This window comes from Branchiostoma lanceolatum, chromosome 4 (assembly GCF_035083965.1).
Source record: "Branchiostoma lanceolatum isolate klBraLanc5 chromosome 4, klBraLanc5.hap2, whole genome shotgun sequence".
NCBI lineage: Eukaryota > Metazoa > Chordata > Leptocardii > Amphioxiformes > Branchiostomatidae > Branchiostoma > Branchiostoma lanceolatum.
In genome coordinates, this window is record NC_089725.1 from 11844920 (window position 1) to 11865639 (window position 20720).

General features: G+C 43.9%; 4 protein-coding genes across 4 annotated transcripts; 1 reads left to right on the forward strand and 3 right to left on the reverse strand.

Annotated features, from left to right (window-relative positions):
* Positions 1-530: 530 nt before the first annotated feature.
* Positions 531-1230, reverse strand: LOC136434172 (chaperone protein DnaJ-like). Its single transcript, XM_066426937.1, has 2 exons — positions 1203-1230; positions 531-928 (listed from the first exon to the last, which is right to left on the reverse strand). The coding sequence occupies exons 1-2, from the start codon at positions 1228-1230 to the stop codon at positions 531-533; spliced, it is 426 nt and encodes a 141-aa protein (XP_066283034.1).
* Positions 1231-5069: 3839 nt separating this feature from the next.
* On the reverse strand, positions 5070-10418 carry LOC136432594 (histone-lysine N-trimethyltransferase SMYD5-like). The gene is made up of 6 exons (XM_066423999.1): positions 9738-10418; positions 8814-8974; positions 8028-8264; positions 6721-6883; positions 6205-6377; positions 5070-6014 (listed from the first exon to the last, which is right to left on the reverse strand). The coding sequence occupies exons 1-6, from the start codon at positions 10234-10236 to the stop codon at positions 5370-5372; spliced, it is 1878 nt and encodes a 625-aa protein (XP_066280096.1). The 5' UTR covers positions 10237-10418; the 3' UTR covers positions 5070-5369.
* A 1199-nt stretch (positions 10419-11617) lies between these two features.
* LOC136432596 (sterile alpha motif domain-containing protein 15-like) lies at positions 11618-14020 on the forward strand. Its single transcript, XM_066424001.1, has 3 exons — positions 11618-11776; positions 12308-12406; positions 13062-14020. The coding sequence occupies exons 1-3, from the start codon at positions 11657-11659 to the stop codon at positions 13227-13229; spliced, it is 387 nt and encodes a 128-aa protein (XP_066280098.1). The 5' UTR covers positions 11618-11656; the 3' UTR covers positions 13230-14020.
* LOC136432595 (centromere/kinetochore protein zw10 homolog) lies at positions 13720-20243 on the reverse strand. Its single transcript, XM_066424000.1, has 9 exons — positions 20035-20243; positions 19236-19402; positions 18663-18842; positions 16968-18210; positions 16187-16404; positions 15831-15942; positions 15303-15426; positions 14686-14806; positions 13720-14200 (listed from the first exon to the last, which is right to left on the reverse strand). Exons 1-9 carry the CDS (start codon positions 20105-20107, stop codon positions 14090-14092), a joined length of 2349 nt encoding a protein of 782 aa, XP_066280097.1. The 5' UTR covers positions 20108-20243; the 3' UTR covers positions 13720-14089.
* Between the last annotated feature and the right edge of the window lie 477 nt (positions 20244-20720).

Sequence of the window (20720 nt, forward strand, 5' to 3'; positions counted from 1 at the left end):
TTGTGTCCCGTCGGAAGTCTAGAGGTGGGCACAAATTTCCTCACGTCGGGTACGTCCCTTCCCTTCCTTGAGTTTTCCCACTCAGTATTGTGAAACTTCATCATATTTTCATGCATGCTACTTACTTCTCGAGGAAAATCGTCGCCGTTTTGAAGATTGTTCCCGCCTTGTTCTTTGCTTTTCCTGAGCCTTCCTCGCCTGTTTTCAAATGCATGTCTTCTGCCATAAGGAGACTCGTCGTTATGATATTTTTGGCTAAACGCATTTGGTTCAGCGTCCGCTGAATGTCGAATGTTCTCGTTGTTGTATCTCGCATGGTGGGAAAAGATGGGTTTTTCGTGTTTTGGCCCTCCATTTACCTCCTCGCTGTACATCTGACGAAAATGCGTTCTTGCTTTTTCTCTACCAGGGTACTCCTCACCCTTATTGTACTTTCCTCTGTTTGTCTTCCTTTGGGTAGGAAAATCCTGTGGCTCAACGAATCGGAAGGGGGAGTCAGCATCTTTCGGGCTAAATATGAAGAAAGGCCGCTAATTGGGTCCCCGTGGTCCGTTGGTCTTTCTGGCGAATTTAAATAGCATCAGGAGCTCAGCGATAATTTCTTCGATTTGAATGTCAAACTGCCTTTTTCTGAATCGTTGAGTCTCTGAAGCCTGGCCTTCGCGTTTGAACTTCTCTACCCCGCTTTGACCCTCTTTGTCGTACACCGCTCGTAGCTCCTCGTGAGTAAGTACTTCGTACGCTTCGACGATCTCTCGAAACCGGGTCTCGGCTCCCGGATCCTTGTTTTTATCCGGGTGGTGCTCGGCTGCCAGTCGTCTGAAGGCCCGCTTGATGTCTGCGGATTCAGCATTACGAGGAACGTCCAAGACTTCATAGTGATCTTGCTTGTCGGCTGCAAAGGCTGTAGTGATGAAAGCGCTATGCCCTGCCAACAGGACGATCCAACAAATTGAATAAGGACGCATGCTGCCTCACAAAGGCGTTCTGATGTTGCTGATCGTCAACAGTTCAGCTCAAAACATTTCGCATTTGTGCTTTACAAAACAATAAACATAAAAAAAGTTCGCAACATACTGTTCAGGGTTTGGCAACAATCAGTATATGAAACATGCCCATTCGAAGGATGCCCTATGTGGAGATCATCCGTCGGCTGAATGATCCGTTCAGTGTGGCCAGTTCATAACCGTCTCCAAGGATACCGATAAACGGCACGCTGAAGTACGGCATGTGTACATGTCCGCAAGCTGGTAACTTTTGCAATAGACCCCTTTCCAAATACCGCGGCCATTTTGAATCCAGGGCGCGCGCACGTGATTCGAGCGCGGGAAAAGTCAACACCCGGTAAGACCAAGCCAGCGGTAAGGCGTTCCCAATAGAAACCAGCGTTGAGTCATCTTTGGCGGCGAGATGTTCTCCTCCTCGGTGAAATCCATCGATATATTTGCATGGCACAAGTAGATGATATTGTTGTGGACACTTGGACTAGATATCGTCCAGTAAAATTGTGAATTTCTGCTACTTTTCCACAGTTTCTGCCGGGATGTTGAACGCGCGCTACAGTGATAAAATGCTGATATGTTTACACCACGTGCTTGTAATTTCCCTAATAATGTTAGCTAAAGTCGAGAAAAATCCCACAAAACATACAATTTTCGGATCATTTTAGCTTCGTTTAGGTATGAATATAACTCTTGAGCCTTTTGGCTGTTGTGACAATGCCAACATCATCTTGAAATTACGTTAGTTTGAGGGAGGGTCGTGTTTTCTGTGCAGCGTTACATCGACTTCGCTCAGCAATATTTGACATTTCCGCTGAATGCAATCCCACACACAAAAAAACGTGAAAATATAGGCCTAGGCTTGAGTTCAATGTCTTTAAATATGGCAGCATTCCGGCGGCTTTTTGACGATCTTTTCGGATGCCAAGTATTTAGGCTTGAGGACTCTAAGTATGTGAGTGAAGGTGTGTTTTCCATTCTATCTGACGTTTCTTTAAATCATTTTGCGCGGCAATATTTCAGATATCTGTTGGCCGGATGGAACCCAAAAAACGTTAAATAATATTGACTTGAGGACTGAAGGACCTCCGGCCGATATTTTTCCTTTTATTGTGGGGTTTCATCCTGTGGAAATCTAAAATATTTCCGCAAAAAGTAATGTAATGAAACGCTACAAAGAAAACACGCCCCCTGCTTCACTCATGAACTTCATCAAGCTAATCTTGGCACTGAAATATCGTCAAAGTCAAAGGAGCCACCGAAGTTCCGTCAAATTTTTATACTCGCAAAGCCCCCAAGCCTATATTTTCACGCTTCTGTAATATCATCCGACGGAAATTAAGATATTACGGCGCAAAGTGAAAACACTCCATCTTCACTCACGTACTTTAGGTTTTGATATTTCAGAAAACTCGTCAAAAGAAGCCGCCGAAATTCTGCTAAATTCCCCCAAAAATTACCTTTAGCTCAAGCCTACATTTTCAGGTCTTTTTTTGTGGGATTGCATTCAGCGGAAATGTCAAATATCGCTTGCGGAGCGAAGTAACAAGAGAGAAAGGAAAAGCTAGACAGAAAAGAAAGAAAGGCTAGACAGAAACACGACCCCCTCTCAACGCGCGTTTTCCCAGGGGAAGTCACAACCGGTAAAATTCTGTATATTTCTATCTAAGTAGCTATAAGGATCCCAGCCCGAAAAGTGTATGCTTTACGGGGTTTTTCTCGACTTGTGAGTGAAGCAGGGGGCGTGTTTTCTTTGGAGCGTTTTATTACATCACTTTTTGCGGAAATATCTTAGATTTCCACAGGATGAAACCCCACAACAAAAGGAAAAATATCGGCCGGAGGTCCTTCAGTCCTCAAGTCAATATTATTTAACGTTTTTTGGGTTCCATCCGGCCAACAGATATCTGAAATATTGCCGCGCAAAATGATTTAAAGAAACGTCAGATAGAATGGAAAACACAACTTCACTCGCGTACTTGGAGTCCTCAAGCCTAAATTCTTGGCATCCGAAAAGATCGTCAAAAAGCCGCCGGAATGCTGCCAAATTTATACCCAAAAGGACATTGAACTCAAGTCTATATTTTCACGTCTTGTTTTTTGTGTGGGATTGCATTCAGGGGAAATGTCAAATATTGCTGAGCGAAGTCGATGTAACGCTGCACAGAAAACAAAACCCTCCCTCAAACTAACGTAATTTCAAGATGATGTTGGCATTGTCACGACAGCCAAAAGGCTCAAGAGTTATATTCATACCTAAACGAAGCTAAAATGATCCGAAAAGTGTATGTTTTGTGGGATTTTTCTTGACTTTAGCTAACATTCTTAGGGAAATTACAAGCACGCGGTGTAAACATATCAGCATTTATCACTGTAGCGCGCGTTCAACATCCCGGCAGAAACTGTGGAAAAGTAGCAGAAATTTACAATTTTACTGGCCGATATCTAGTCCAAGTGTCCACAACAATATCATCTACTTGTGCCATGCAAATATATCGATGGATTTCACCGAGAAGGAGAACATCTCGCCGCCGAAGATGACTCAACGCTGGTTTCTATTGGGAACGCCTTACCGCTGGCTTGGTCTTACCGGGTGTTGACTTTTCCCGCGCTCGAATCACGTGCGCGCGCCCTGGATTCAAAATGGCCGCGGTATTTGGAAAGGGGTTTATTGCTGTGTACGGAATGTATGCTTCTTTTCTTTTCATAAAAAACTCTTCGTCATAATAGCTGTAGTATCAAGAAAGTGTTTGGTGAAAAAGTACCCCAAAACACGCGGGAACAAAAGAAAAACGACGCGATCTTCCGTTTTGACAATGTGCCCGGTACTTGCGAAACCGTTGATGTCTTTGATAAAACTGACTGGATAGTTAAAGTAGTGAAGACGTTTCATTTTACCAAAATCTTCTCCACACTATATAAGAATGAGTTACAGTTTCTGTCTGCGTTTATTTTCAGTCTTGCAAAGTGAAGAGTCAAGGAAATGGGCTGAGAATAATTCCCAAACTTTCTGGCTTCGCCGACGAACCCGGGCACAGCGCTCAATCGGTTCATAAATACAGGCTTCAGTCACAAAAACCAGATATTCAACTCCTATAAACATTCTTCTATATAAAGTCTTTGGCCAGGAAGCGATTAGACAAAACATTAAAACCTTAGTATAGTATTTGGAAGGTTCGGTTCCTAGCTCTGGTTCCTAGCTTACCCCGCAACGTTTGGCCACCTGTTGTATGATCGCGCTCCAGCGCGGTACAAAAGCGTCGCCTAGTGAGCGTTCAAGGTACCTCAGTCAAGGAACGAGTCGAGGCGGCTGGGAGCAATACTGCAGATTAGGCTATGATGGGGTACTAGTATGTAGTCCCGACTTGTAAAATGTAAATACATACAAGAGAAAAGGCTTAAAGCCAGTGAAAAATGTCCCAAATAGGCATAAACGGAGGTAGACATCTAGAAGGACTTTCAAGATACTAGGCGACATAAAAAGGATCGATTTGCAGGCGCCACGAGAGGAGCCTACGTAGCACAACTTGTGTCCATCCGTAGAAGCGCCACCTACATCCATGTATACAACTTATCTTGTACGGAATGAGTAGGTTAAGGATATGCATGTATGTGGACATCACCTGTTTTCCGGAGCAACTTTGGCCTTTTACTCAACTTTTCATCTGTTTACATGGTGTAAGGGACCGTCAGAGAAGCCCGGCCGTCGGTCAGAAAACACCTTTCACCCCAACATCTACATGACCTGCCATGTCCGATTTCCTATGATGCTTTGACTTGACTGTTCGTTCGATGATAAAAGTTTATGATAAGTATCCTTATTCAACAAGGACATACAGTCATAGCTCCAATCTTTCTCCTGATGAAAGAACAAAGGCAGAGGATTTAGTGTTGATCACGTGCCTGTTCTACATGTTCAAGTATTCTTGCAACCTTCGTCATCACTTCAATTTAGGGGTGTCGAGAGTATGTCACCAAGAAAATCATGAGTAAGTGTGTTCTACTAATTTCTTATCCGTATCATTAAAGATTTCGTCAGGACTGACACTCACTCATAAAACAGAAACATAGATTTCGAACCATTTAATCGTGATGCAACATAGAGCCATCTTTGTTGATGATTTACAACTACGTTACTGTAAAAGTTTGTGCAATTAGAAAACAAAGTTCGTTCAAGTTCAAATCCATGTCAATGTCAACTGCAACTCGTCGTCGAGTCTTGAGTTTCCGTGCATCTTTTTCTGTAATCTCAATTGAAAACCTACGTCAATGGTGCGCTGCAACTCAAAGGTAAGGCCTTGGCATCTTCTCTAGCCCAATATTCGTTCCCTAAAATCTGTTACAACACGTGCCTTGATTTTACGGGCTCTAAGTGCTGGGCCAGGCCTTACAAATCTTCTTGTGCCCTGCCTTCCAGGCCACCTTCTGACACTTGGGGGAACAGTACCAGGCCCGATGGCAGCGGCTACAGACGGAGAAGGGGTCGTCTTTGTGCGCCTTCCTCTGGCACTGCGTACAGGTGCCGCAGTCGTCCCCCTCAAACTTGCACCTCTGGCACTCGCACCAGAAGTGGTAGGCGCGGTAGAGCCAGGCGCGGCGCTGGGGGCGCTGCATGGACGTGTCGATGTACGTGGTGTACAGCTCGCCGCCTTTCTTGATGGCGTGCTTGGCCCGGATGACCACCCCGGGTTTCCCGTCCACCATCGCGTCCATCACGTCCACGTTCTTGTCGCAGGAGTGGTTCAGGCTGGACTGCAGGGCGTACAGACCGCCGAACGTCACGTCCTTTGGCTCCCCCCGCATCTCCTGCGCCACCCGCCGGTGGTTCTCCCCCGGACGGGCCGTGCGGTGGAACTCCGCCACGAACTCGTGCCAGGTGACGCACGGAGGGCCGTACGACTGGACGTTACACGCCACCTGGTAGTAGCGCCTCTCGAACTCCAGTTCGTCGATCTTGTACTTGATCTCGGTGTTCTGGAAGATCGCTTGCATGATCTTCAGCATCTTAGGGATCTGGGGGAACGACAAACATATATTGATTGAGCTAGTCACATATGATAGTGAACATCATACAACTGCGTTGGCTTGACAATAGACCGATTCTAACTGTGCATCGCAATTCGCAGTTCAACCAATGATAGTATGGCAATTAGCGGTTCGACCAATGAGAGAGTGGACACGACAGAGACAAACGTCCTCCCACCTGTTTGACGAAGCCGGACACACCGAAGCCCAGGAAGCGGCGGTACGGCTCCTTGGCGCGAGCCCACTGGTCCTTGGTAGGCTCCCCCTTCACGCCCAGCTCCTTCACACGGGACAGGATGTTGGCCCAGATACGCGCCATGACCATCGGACTGAACATGGAGTTCCACATCCCTGTGGGGTTGTGAAGAAACCATCACATTTAGAATTGCCCTCACGTACTCGTGGCTCATGTTCTGCCTAGTTCGCTACCAACAACTCTCAGAATCCTTCGTGTGGTAGCTCTGATAGAAAAATTCAATAGACACCTACATTGTTTTCCGACACAAACAACTGTTGAACGAATATGAAAACGAATTTACCTGTTCTTACATATATTAGGAATCTTAGGATATACGTCTATCATGATCATGGTGGAAATAGATTCCTAAAGTATAGATGTTGCTTTGTGCACGCAGTTCTTCTCTACACGCAATACTGTACAACGTGTAATTTTCCTTGTTTGAAAGCTTCGTACCTTTCTCCTGCGTGGTTCCCTTGGCGCAGAAGTCGTACAGTTTGGCGGCGGGCGGGTTGGCGGAGGGACACAGGTGGCAGTGGTGCTGTCTCCAGGCGTGAGTACGGCACTCCAGACTACAGTACTTCTCACGCTTGCAGTGGGGGCACGGGTACGCGGAGACCTGTATCATGGTACATGGTGAACAGGGAATAATCAAAATCACATACCTCCGTGTAATACATTTTTTAAAAACATTTCTTGACATAATATGAACGATGATGATGATGATGATGACATAATATAACACAACCATGTCCAACGCACACATGCTCCACTCTCACATGCCATCAATAGCAACATTTCATTAATTTCTTGCACATGCAGCATTATGCCTACGCGAACGAATTTAGACCCGGGCTAACTCAGCCTAGGAACAAAAAAATGGACCCGAGCCAACTATGAACAAACACCAGGACAAACAAACACACAGACCGAAAATAATATACCCCCGGCCGTGAAAAGTTACATGAACTTTGCTTGCCTGGTATTCATCGCAAATTATTTCACAAAAGCTAAAATATAGGGATGACTAACGCTACCGGGCTAGGTCTGATTAGTTATTCTGTGGCACACGTTTCTACCAGAATGACAAGGATATCATGCTGGTACTTGATATGTGCAGTTGTCTGTGGCACATGCCTTTACCAGGATGAGATGAAACGACATTCACACTGGCACTTTAGATGTGCATTTGACTAGAGTTAGGATCGAACCCCCGACCTTGTTATTCAAACGCGTCATTGCTAACGGTACGGGACGTTTACCAACTGAGCTAACACAACCTACTGTATTTAAATCGGGCTAGATTGCTGTACTGTTCCTGTGTTCTTCGGTGTAGGGGTACTCAACTTGTAGTCTCTATCAGACTCCATAGGTCGCTCGAAAAATAGTAGAAATTGGCCAAATGGACAGATAACATGCAAGAGGATAACTCTTTATCATACTGCGGCTTTTATGTTGACCGACCATGGCTATGGACTTTGGACTACGAGTTTTGGATTACGGATTACAGATTGTTGATAAAGACGTGTAGGGGTGTTCGACACACAACCGTTTATATAAGCCAGCTGCGCTCTCCCAATATGCCAGAATAATCAGCGTAATGATTGTGGGCATCAACGGAAAGAAGAAATAAGAGGTAGCTGGCCTGGGAGTGTAGTATGCGAGTCTTTCAAGTCTGCTGTTTTCCAGCGACTTATAGAGTCTGGTATTAACGTTACATAGACTGAACTTCATTGCAGTAACGAAACGTAATGAAAAAGCACCTTCGGCCAGGCCTTCTTGATAATGGCCTTCTGAGCCTTGTTCATCTGCCTGAACGTGTTCATGCCGAAGTAGTCCTCGGCGGTGAGCAGGGATACTGCGCAGTGGCTGCAGGCGGGGTGCGCCTTGGCGGAGTCGTCCGTCTGGGAGGAGACGAGGGGGGTGTCCCGGAACAGCTCCTGTCCTTCCTCCACATCTTCCGTACTGAACACTGCGCGGCCGTACTTCGTGAACCTCACCTGGAATGTTGATACATGAAAACAGTAACTACATCATGCCAAGACAGGCTGACAACATGGGAATTGCTATCCAGGAAGAGCTTCTTGGCCGCCATGGTTGTCGGGTAGCAGAGGAAGACTGGAACCCGACTAAGTGAAGACTGGAAGACATTTGACAATAGGACCAGGGTCGTGAAAGAGTGAACATACTATATGTATTTCTTTGGGACGCACGTTTGCCATCTATCATACCAATTGACGATGTTATCTTTCAAGTGAGGTATCTAAAAACGGACAATTAGTATGTATGTGAGTGACCTTGCGTTTGTGTGTGTGTCAGTGTGTGTGTGTGGGTGTGTGTGAGTGAGTGAGTGTGTGTGTGTGCGCGCGCGTGCTTGTATGTGTGTGTGTGTGTGTATGTGTGTGTGTGTGTGTGTGTGTGTGTATGTAGTGTCTGTGTGCGTAAGCACGCGCGCGCGTGTGTGTTATGTATCATAGATTACACTCGGAAGGGCATGCATATCTCTTGCTTGCTTACAAATTAGACCATAGAAAACTTTCGCCGTTTACCTGGACAGAGGTGCCCTCGGTCAGAGGGTCGTAGAATCGATGGATGCGGGTCTGTTGGAATAGCAGGAGAGCCTCGTAATCGTTCCCCTCGGTCAGCCGGCTGGCACGTCGGAGCCAGACCTCGGACAGCACGTACTGACCAAGACTGGACAGTACCCTCCCTGGAAGGCGAACGTTTCATTCACGTTTCAGCGATGTACATATGTATTTTTCTCAAAAACTTTATGTTTTGACTCAGTTTCGCGTGAGAACAAATAAGACAAACTAATACTAAAAGGAAATCTAATCGGGAATGTTGTATTTTAGGAAAGTTTGGGTTGATTTTTGGTTCTGTCGCTACCGTATGTTTTAACAGCGGTTGACACAGGTGTCATATTCGTCAAAAAGGAGGAAAAGATTCATGATTGACGTGAACAGAGTGAGGATGGCGCCACAGGACACAACATCATGTTTCCCGGCTTCTGACACATTGTATTGACAGAGCTAGAGCAGGAATGTTATGGCCTAAACAATGGCCTTGGGCGAGGAGAAAATATGTTCAAGTTCGCTTGATGGGATCCACTTATTGGGACAAAACATTTCGTCTGTTGAGCAAAAATCATTCACTGTGACCACTGATGATTTCGAAAAAGCCTTACTCATTTTGAAGATTTGTCCAGGGGGTACTTTTATTCCGGGGGGTATGTTTATTTGGGAGATGAGGGACCAATCTTTGACAACTTACTAGTTATCTCCAATGAAATATAAGCTATCGGATAATATCACTTCAAGAAGATTTGGAGACAAAGGTATCTCAAAACAAAATGCTGAATTTCTGGAACCCAAGTTGTGTTATCATGTGCAAAATTGATTTATGCAAGCTCGACAAAAATCTAAACTTTCGTATACATAACCACTATTACAGTAGTATGAACTAATGTTCACCTCCAATTTTCCACATAGCGACGGGCCTGATGTCCTTGTGAACACTGATGCAGTCGCGGAAGGCCTCTCGGTAGTTCTTCAGGGTGAAGTTAGCCTGAGCACGGAGGGCCCAGTAGTCCAGCTTGCCCGGGTCCAGCTCTAGCGCCAGGGTGAAGTGTTCCAGCGCCTTCTCGTGACTGCCGGTGTCGCGGAGTACCCCGGCCACCTCGGCCTCCATGGCCGCGGCGGTGGGATCGCGCTCCCGCTCCATCATCCAGGCGGGGTCCGTGTAGCTGTGCTCCTGTAGCCATGCCTCCTCCTCCTCCGCCCTCTGCGCATCTCCCGGGTACGGGTCCTGGCTGCACAGGCGGAGAGCGTTGAACTCGGCGTTGTCATCTTGTCCTGCGCTCTCCATTTCAGTTTTGAATTTCTCCAGCATTTCTGACATCGACATCGTCTCCTCTGCACTTTTCCCTTGTTTCTTGACGTCCCCGTTAGACATCTTCTTAACCGCTTCCATGTTCTTTCTCCTTCAGTGTTCAACAGTGGTAGACGAGTATACAAGCAATCACATGTAAAATGTGAAGAACAGAAATTTGACCAGAGCTGTTGCAACACCGTTTAAAGACAAGCCAGGCTACTGGGGAAATGCCGTCTCAGACACAGGCCAGGCAGCATGCAGATAGCTGACGATATTTTTAGGGAGAGGAGTCTCTATATATGGCACAGGTCGTGACACATGCAGCTGCCAGGGGCTGAGATCATGTAACACGAATGGCAAGGACCCTCACAGTAGTCACGTCAATCAAATGGCCGGGTAGATTATGCACGCCGTGCAGACGTGAACTTGGGTCATGTTACGGAACTTTGCATCATATATACAGCCCTCCCACATTTGCATAGAAGCCAATCAGACCACAGGAAGTATGGCAAAGGAAGTGATTTTATCAGTATATGAATCTGCGTCACGTTGACTGTTGTGTTCCTCGCAGATCAGAATTGCAAATTAAACGTGCTTTACAGTTTGACGTTTTATCTTCTGTTCAAAGCAGGTGATTTCAGTCAACGCTGAGTTATTGCGCACACAGCACAGTGTTTTCAGTAAGCCAGTCAATACAACCATAAGTTTAAATTTGAGCTCTCTAGCAGCTTTCTTGGGAACTGCAGGGGGCGTTTCAGTTATAGACTTTGAAACAGGATAACTTGAGAAGGGATTAATAAATTTTGATGAATTTTACCCTTTAGGTAACTTTGATGAGGACCAATTTAATGGTATGTCAATTATGCAAATTATGACTTACTTGGTATAATCAATGAGGGAAAAAATCATACATCGATTATGCTCAATGAAGGGACTTCATACTCGTTACACATGTGACTTGGCTCCAGAGGAACATTGATTGATATGAATAATGCCCTAATGCCCTAATTTGCATAAATAATGAGAAAATTGTATATTTCCGGAGTGGTAAATGATGGAATGTTCATAGTAGTGCCACATGATATATAAAGGTGATAGACGAAGGTGAATGCCCTCAGACATAGAATATGTAAATGTTTACCTAATTTGCATAATTAATTAGGAAATGCTAGCCTCCTGAATATGGATATTTCCAAAATATGTGATTTGGAAAAAGAAGATGATGAATGTTAACGTTAACGTTAAATGGTGCTAAAAGAAGCTTCTTTACATGTCATCTGCTTTGTAATGAGGCAAAATTATTTGGCGAAGGTGTAGGGTTACTGAAACTCTGCTATTGCTATTGCTTCTGACAACTGTAAAACGTGTTGTTTGTTTGGCAAACTGAATCTAGATAAAATAATAACGTAGCCATGAAAGGTGTTTGTGGCACTCCTCTCACATACCACCCATGGCGACCCCTGACCTTTAAGCGTCATGATCTCCATAGCGACGACAGGACTCAGGTGTGTGAGGCAAGATGGCGGCCGCGGCCAGAGAGAGGGACCGGGAGATTGAAATGGCGGTTCCCAACTGTTTACACTGGAGCTGCGAGGATGTCGCAGACTGGATCGAGCAGCTGGGGTTCCCACAGTACAGAGTAAGTTATGGGCGACTTTTAAGATCTTAGATTGCCACAGTCGGAGTTGTATCTCATGCAGGCTTGGTGCTATCTGACACCAAGTCTTGTGCCCTAAGCTTGTAACGTTACTAACGTTATTATATTGTCGATGATTTGCCTTTTATCATTGACTACCAGAAAGACGCCGATGTGTATAGTGAATCTTCCTTTGTTGCTGCATTACAGCTGAATGCTATCAGAGTTGATTTAGGCAGTGCTTCTGTGTCAGAACGTTACTTTTAACGTAATCTGCTCACATTTGTGAAAGTGTATTTTCCCTCCATGATTCCTTGTGGGTAACGTTATGACGGGGATGTCATAACCATTTGTAAATTCAGTAAAGGTGATTGTTACAGTATTATTAGTTATATGAATTGCATCATTTCTCCTCACCCTCTGCCCATCATTTGTAAGTTCAGTAAAGGTGATTTCTAATTATTATAGTACTGCTAGTTACAATGTATATAAGTTATATGGCATAATTTTTCATATTCTCCTCTCCCTCTACAGGAATGCTTCACTACAAACCTGATTAACGGCAGGAAGCTGATCCAGGCGGACTGTTCCTCCCTCCCCAGACTGGGCATCACCGACTTCGAACACATGAAGGTCTGAGTGCTTGGCTCTGTTCTACCCCTGACTGTCTTTACTACAGCTTCAACTTGGGACAGAGCTGATGCAAATTGCTGTAGATTTTATGTTTCAAGTAAAATCAGTATTCTACATCAAATTTCTTTCAAGTATATTGAATAATTCTACCTTTAGGTCTTATCATTGCAGCATTTCAAACATTCTTCATTATCAATTTCAAAGTATCAGAGATGGCAGACTTCACCCCCTTACCCAAACTGCTTTTCAACCCTTCACCAGTAACCAAGACAAAAACAGAGGATGTGATTGTTATTGGGTGGGTCAACTATAATGTTACATGTGTGACATTGCTGCATTTTGTATATTGGGAATCGCAGTATCAAGACAAAAACAATACTAACTTATGCCTGTCACACAGCAGAAAAATTGACTTGCTTGCAAGCTCTAAATGATATTGTTGGCAGTAATACACCTGATGATGTCTTGATCATCAAGCAATTTCTAGAGATAAGCCGATGTTTGCAGGTACTTAATCCCTAAGCCCCTTGCAATGTGATAGATTTTCAGATAAAAAAATACACCCAAACTTTTGGGGTTCAACAAATACAAGTGACTGTGTGATGGGCATTAGGACTGAGATATTAACCACGGCTTTTGTTTCTGTTCGCCACAGCTGATTGCCCGTAGCGTACGGGAGCTGCTCGGGATCGAGGAGCCTCGGTGGGACCGCAGCATCTCGCTCCATCCGCGGGAACCAATGGGCATGTTCTTGGAGAGGAAGAGCAACACGGGGAGAAAGGCAGACAACCTGACTTACGCAGGGTTCCTTAAGGGGAAATAAGGGGAGGGGAGAGGAACTGGACATTGGGAACACAAGGGACAATTCAACACACAATGTTGCAGATGTAACTTTTTATTTGTATTATGGTATTGTACAAAGGTTTTTACTGTTAGAAACAAGGGATAAAGTTACATACAGAATGAACTATTAAGGTACATACAACATATATTTGACTGATGTGTTGAAAGAATCTATTAACTCTATATGAATGAATTCTGATTGAAATAACGAAGTATATTTGACTGATGTGTGGAAAGAAATCTATTGACATTATATACCCATTGAATGAGTTGATATCAAAGTAATATAATTATAATATTCATACATGACTGTTGATTGATGTCAAGCAAGTGTAAATATCATACTGACACCAGAAGAAAAATGTGTAATGTGCCAACTAATTGACAAGTTGATTTTCACTTTTCATTACATTTGTACAGAAATAGCTTACAGTTTTTCTAGAAGCAGGGAGACGACATATTTTATACTAACTTAAATAACATCAAGACATTTCTATATCATTTACAGATCATGACGTTTCTTACAATAGTCCATTTTTAGCCTTCATACTGTATTTTACAGTACCGTATTGTATGCAAAATCTTTAGTAGCACTTACACTGACATTTGATGGTTGTGTCTCATTCAAGTTATTGGCTGAAATGTTGTACATATGCAACAGAGAGAGAGTTATCCCATTTGATAAATTGCTGTTTCTCTTGATGTGTGGACATCTAGAAGAGTGTCATTTTGACCTTGAATAAAGGTGTTCTTTGATAATCCTATAAAGTATTGCGAGTAGTCTGAACTGTTAGTTTGCCTTACTATCATAGTTTGCTTCCATGTATCAGTAGATAGAAATCACTGCTGCTTGATCTTGGCCAGAACGGCAGCTCTCCTGTCGGTGTTTTGGAACAGAGCCCTGACCAGTCCACGCACCTCCATAGCCGTGAACTCATGCCCAAGGGGGCCCTGGGGGGACACAATCAACAAATGTCAGCTACTGGCACCCAAACCGAGAACTCTCTTGGCTTACAGAACAACTACAAATGCTGTAAATGTTTTTAATTCTGGTGGAAAGTACAGAACAACTGATGCACATGTATGTTTATTTATATTGGTAGGGATAGATTTTAGCTTTTCAGAAGCCAAATAAAAGCACTTCACAGGATGATGTAGCAATCACAAAGAATACAAATGAATCTGTTCCAAAAAGAAATATCTTCAAGTTTTGTATTACAACTGACTTTGATGAATATGATGAGTATAACATTTCATCGTTAAATAGTTTATCTAAGAGGCCTTGTAGATTAGGATTTGTCCAAACAAAAGATGTTTATATAATAAGTACAGTATAATATTCCATAATTTTGTAAGCCTTGTAGAATAGGACAGGAAATATCCAGGTTATGCAGCATATCTATTTCTTGTGAATCTAGCAAAGATTTGGTCCGTACCTTGCCATCGGCCCATCTATCAGCAATGTCCTGCAGGCTGGCGTCCAGCATGGTCATCAGCTCACTGAACTTGACCCACTGGGGCACGTACAGCTGGACCTCCGCCTCAACAGCTTTCTTACTGCAAACAGAGAGAGAAACAAAACTTTGTCAAGCTGGGCTTTAACTAGCAATCTGTTTAGATTAGAGAGGTACATGTCAAGGATACTGTAAATTCATGAACTTTTGGTGGTGGTTTTATTTTGTGGTAAGAGGGAAAGGGAGGTTTTCAGTGTTTAAAATTTGCTGGTGAAGAAATTCTATAGTACAACAGTAATACTAATACAGAAACGCATATCTGCAATGTCATGGATTCACAGTGGAGAGGTCACTGCACAAACAAAGCCACAGTGAAAGTTTCAAGATGTGCAGACTCACATGCAGGACTGAAGCCATCCAAGACATTTCTGATTATGTCAACACAATCAGTCTTTATACAAATAAGTAGCTTTTCTTGGTGTACAATCAACATACACAAGTTACTTTTTCAGAATTCTGAAAACCCAGTGCTGTTTCTGTGTTAAGTCAACACATGAACATACATGTAATTGAACAGAGCGAGTTAACAGTATCCATACTTTTTAGTGTCCTCCTTGACAACAGGGTGGAACAGTAGAGGGGCCCTCTCTTTGACAATCCCACATAGAGAGTGGAGCTGAGCTGCATCATCTGCAGAGATGTCCTCCAGGGCTGTCACTTTACCTGGAATACATGGATAATTTCTTTTGATGAAAGCTGCCGGTAACTTATGACCACAATCAGGAAGAGAATGTTCATTTTCACAGCATATGATGACAAAAAGTGTGGAATGTCACAAAAGCTATTTCAAGGAGAGAGAACGATGAGAAATACTTAAATTGCAGGGCTCAAAATATATAATTCATGTTTTATACAACATGTGCAATGTGATTCGTAAGACCAAACCTATATTCTTTCAGCTTACGAAATTGCAATTTTCGGAAATGTTACAATATTTTCATGAAAATTGTAGGTGAATGTTTCAAGCTCTGAATTCTAACATTGTAATTACCCCCACCAAATGGATTTTGTTTACTTTAAGAAATAAGTACTGTTTAGGGGAAACCTTGTGTAGAAGCAGTGCTGACCTATAATGTCCTGTATGGCGGAGTTGAGGAGGGAACCCAGAGCCTTACAGTAGATGTTGGTGGGGAGCACATCCTGCCATACCTTACTCAGGTGAGTCAACTGGTGCAACACCTGCAGGAAATAACAAACATGATGCACTTACAGTCTGCATTCACTGTACATACACAAGAAATGAGAATCGAAATGACGTTTGGATATCTCTACAAAATAATGCTACATGATATTGACGGATACTGTAAATGCAGACATGTTCGTGGTGGTTTTATGTTTGCAGTTTTCATGGTGAACTTTTAAATGCTCTTAAAAATCTTTCTGTCAAAAGAAAAAAGAAGCAGAAAAACACACAAAAGGAAACCTTTTTGACAGCCTTCTCTGCATTGCCCCTGTTGTAGTCCTCTGCCACGTTGGTGAAGTTGTGTGCTCCCACCAGATACTCCAGGACCTGGTCCCTCTGGATGCGCATTTGTTGGAGCAGGCACTCCGTCCCCAGCTCACGCAGCACCGGGATCTGGTCAACAAACGTCGCAAAGGAGTTGGATAGGGGTTTGGGCAGGTGCTCCAGAAACTGGTGACCTGTTGGAACAGAACAACAACTATGTATTTGTATCACACAGGGCTTAGGAGGGTGGGGGTTTGAGCGCCATAAACTTTCTGCAACTAGTGATCCACTGCTCACCGAGTCATCTATTCTATCTGCATAACATGACGTCACAGAAGCGGTGGTTTGCTCATTCCTTGTGGCTTGACAAAGACTGCAGTTGGACAGTCAAAAAGTTGGGGTTGTCCAATTTTTGTGTTTGAAATTACAGTTGAAATTTAGAATGATTTCTACCAACACAGTTGAGCTTTCAAGATAAGGGCTTGACATACATGTACTTAATTTACTTTAGCTTGCAAGTTTTTTTTTCAATCTCAAATCCTTATCTAACTGCAGACAGTATTTTGAGCCCTGTTCACAAATCTAAATATTTTTGCATGGGTGGTCATGAAATGTCAATAACATAGGAATGTGTTGTCATCAACGTCTTTTTACAACTGCTATGGTCAAATCCAGCGAATCATTATGTAGCAGTATCGCAGCAGTTTTAAGCTCTCCTTCCCCTCTTTGATATTTCATTTCCAGCACCAAGTATTACCTAGTGTCAGTAGGTGGTGTGCTATGTAGAAGCAGTTGTTATAATGGACGGCGGTCAGATGGGGGAGCTTCTTCAGGTTCTCCTCGTGGTAACACGGCACCACCTCCATGAACAGCTCAAACATGTCCCTCACCGCGTAGAACATCTGCACGGCGCAGCCTGGGTTACTCGTCGTGACCTCGCTGGCCTCGCACAGGGTGGCGTATGCCAGTTTGACCAGCTTGTCTACTGTTACACTGATCCTACAGACTGGCAGACGGAAAGGGCACTGCAACTCGGGCATGGAGTCAAATGTTGCCTCAAAGGCCGCAGTTGTCGACTCCTCCTGTTTGACCTTTGGTTTCTTGGACGTCTGCTGCCCCAGCAGCTCTCGAATGTTTGGCAGGGGAGCCATGTCGTCGCTGGCGCCGACTTGCACGGTGTCGAGCATCTCGGACGTCATCAGGTCGCGAGCAAAGGCCAGGATGTCCTGACACTTCTTGTTGGCAAAATGGACATTGATTTCCTTGACGTATCTCATGAGGGCCGACTCTTTGCCATGGAGAAAGCCGAGATTTTCCAACGAGGTTACAAACTCCCCGGTGGCAGTAATCACTTCCATGTACTTCTCCAGTTCTTGGCTGGTTCTGGGTATAGAATGAACCAGGCAACCCTTGATGATGGCCTGAGAGAGGTCCTCCCACAGATAGTCACTAAACATGGTCATCAGGCTGCTGTCTGGCATGCCCACATCAATCCCAAGCAGATGCTTGTTGAAGTACTCTAGAACGGTGTTGATCTTGAGGTAGAGGTCTGTTGGGACAACGGTTTCCTTACTGCTGGACTGCTTGTCAAAGTGAAGTGCTTCACTCTGCATCATGGTCACTACCTTCGGGGAGACGTTGGGCAGCACGACGAGGGGCAGGAAGATGTACTCCAAGCACCGTCTGGCGAACACCTTCAGCTTCTCCTGGAGCACGTTCATGTCCTTCATGGCACGGACCAACGTGGTCATGCGGGGCGTGCCGGGGAGGGTTGCATCTTCAGCAGTGACTGTCGTCAGTCGTAGTTCTGTTTTCAGCAGGCGATCTTCGTCATTGAGATCCTTGGCACGGGGTATGTTCCACACGACTGCCTTGGCCCAGGCCTCACCGAGGGTGTGGATGAGGTTTTCCTTCCGTACCCGTAGCTCTATTCCTAAAGCAGTCAGGATCTTGAGCTCACAATATCCACCTTCCTGTAGTTCTTCCATGATCTGCTGAATCTGAGGGAGAGCATAAACCATATTAGTCATGCTACATAATTTTCGATGGTGCATATATACTAGTAGTTTAGTACAACAAATTAAGCTATGGGAGAGACGCCTTAGTACAACGAATAACAAAATTACCATTTATTAGAAGCATACTACATTTTGTAGTCACAACATTATTGCTTCTGGGTACATCTTAGAAGTTACAAAATGACCCCATTCTTGGTGTTACAGAAAATACTACCAATTCTTAAGGATGTAACCAAAAACTTTCAAATACTCACATAAAGCTTGTATGAAACCAAAGCTCAACATTTTCTGACTACATGTATGTTTTTTTCTTGTGCAGCTACTATCATTATGGTTGAATGCACTCTGAAAATGTTATACTTTGCTTTTGTACATGTTTTAAGATAGCCATTGACTTCCAACTACGTTCCTAAAACTATGTCCAAGTCTGCCACCTGTGTAAGCCTTGCAGCAGCTGAGATGAACTGCTGATTGTCCATGTCGTTGTGATGGGAGTCCAGAGCCTGCTGAATCTCGTACAGACTACCCAGGACAGCCAGGACAGTGTTGGTCCTTCTCAGCTGGGTCTGAAGGTCCTGGAACTCACTGGTGGAGGTGCTGAGCTGGGCCTGGACCTGCACAACACGACAGAACACACAAACTTACAAACATGCCAGATGGAGCAATGTCTGTGGATTCAAAGGGTGGAGGTTCGAAACCCACTTGAGCAAGGTGAGAGTGATGAAATTGTTTTTTGGTGGGGACGTAACTCCCTAGGCCTTCTTTCCCGCTTATAGCAAGGCCTCAAGCATCCAACCCCTGCACATCAAAGAATCCAACACACTTATCAAGAAGAGTTAGGCTTAATTGGGGACGTTATAGGCTCATGCCTTTTCTCTCATTACCCAATGCTAATGAAGTGCTTTCAGAGACCCACACGGACAAAGTCAATCATTACAGCATGCAAGTACAAAGAATCTGAGGGTAGTGACCTGAATTATCAGAAAAACATAAAACTCTTTTTTCACCTCATTTTGTATCTTGTTGTTGAGGTTGTCGACCTCAGTGACAAGGGTGTTGACTCTGGTGGTCAGGTCGAGGGTGGTGTTCATACTGGGCACAAAGTCCACATACCTCTGGGTGATGGTCTCATAGATCTCGCCTTTTATATCCTCCACTCGCTTGGACAACTTACCTAAAGGAGGATAATACATGTACAAACAATTGTCAAAACTGATGATACTATTGATAGGTTGTTGTTAACAGTGGTCAAATCAAGCAGGCCGAAGGTGAATGCCCCTGACTTGTTAACAGTTCTAGTTGCAAGCATGTCCAGACTGATGATTGGTTTGCATAACAAATTTATGAAACTTAATGAAAATATATGTCCAGACATGTTTTCTTTAATCATATTTTTAATGTCTCATGGGCCTTCACCTTTAACCTGGGCATGCGAAGTTGGATCTGCGAAAGTACTTATTAGGAATAGGAGGTCCTTATGCTTGTACTTTAACGTTACATCCCAGGAAGAATAATATGGCAGAATATACTGTAACATTACTTGGCCCATCGATCTCTAACGTCACCAAGGGAATGTGATGTGACCATGTGTATGATAATTTCTGACAAACAGACTGACAGGATATCATGGCCGCATCGCAATACACTTTATTCTACTGATGGACTTGCAGAATTAGCTAGAAACATTATTCAGTATTCTTAAAATATACATGTACACGTATGTCAAAATGATGACCACGAAAATAGAAACTACAGACGCACAAATTACAAAGTGAGAGTCACCCCCCACCCCCCTCACCAACTTACCCGTCTTCTTCACCAAATCGTCCTTTTCCAAGCGACCTGTGGTCGCCAGAACTTCGGTAACAAATGAGGACATCTTTGCTCGATATGTCAATATCCTGTCAATTGGCAAACACTCACAGAACTACCAGAAATTTCCCCGAAATTGCGAAAGATTCTCAATCGTTGTGAAATACCGCCATTTTTGCTTGAATGTTGCTGTGCACGATGGGAAGGAGGGGCTAACCATTACTTCTCTGTATGCACATCAAGCTTCTGTCCTTAATTAATGTCTGACAATGATGAATCCAATCATTTGTTGTATAAAGTGCAAATGCTACAATTCAATCATTGGTGAGAAGTACACACAAAGTGAATGCTACTTGATGCTGGTGCAATATCTGTTTTCTTTTCTCTCAATTTTAGTAAGTTTAGTAATTTAATAGGCCACACTATCTTGTTTATATGGATGACATCCACACGTGCATCAGGTTTCTAGCCTGGGTCATGAGTGGGAGCCCTGGAATTAACTAGGATGATACTCAGGCTATCAATTTTCACCCCTATCCCCCCCTCCCCCAAAGTTTGCGACCATAATGTAACGTTAACATTGAATTGAACAAAGAAGAGGCAATATCAGCAAATACAAAATGTACATGCAAAGTTGAAAAAAAAGAAGAAAACACTGGAAGATGGGTATTGATTAAGTT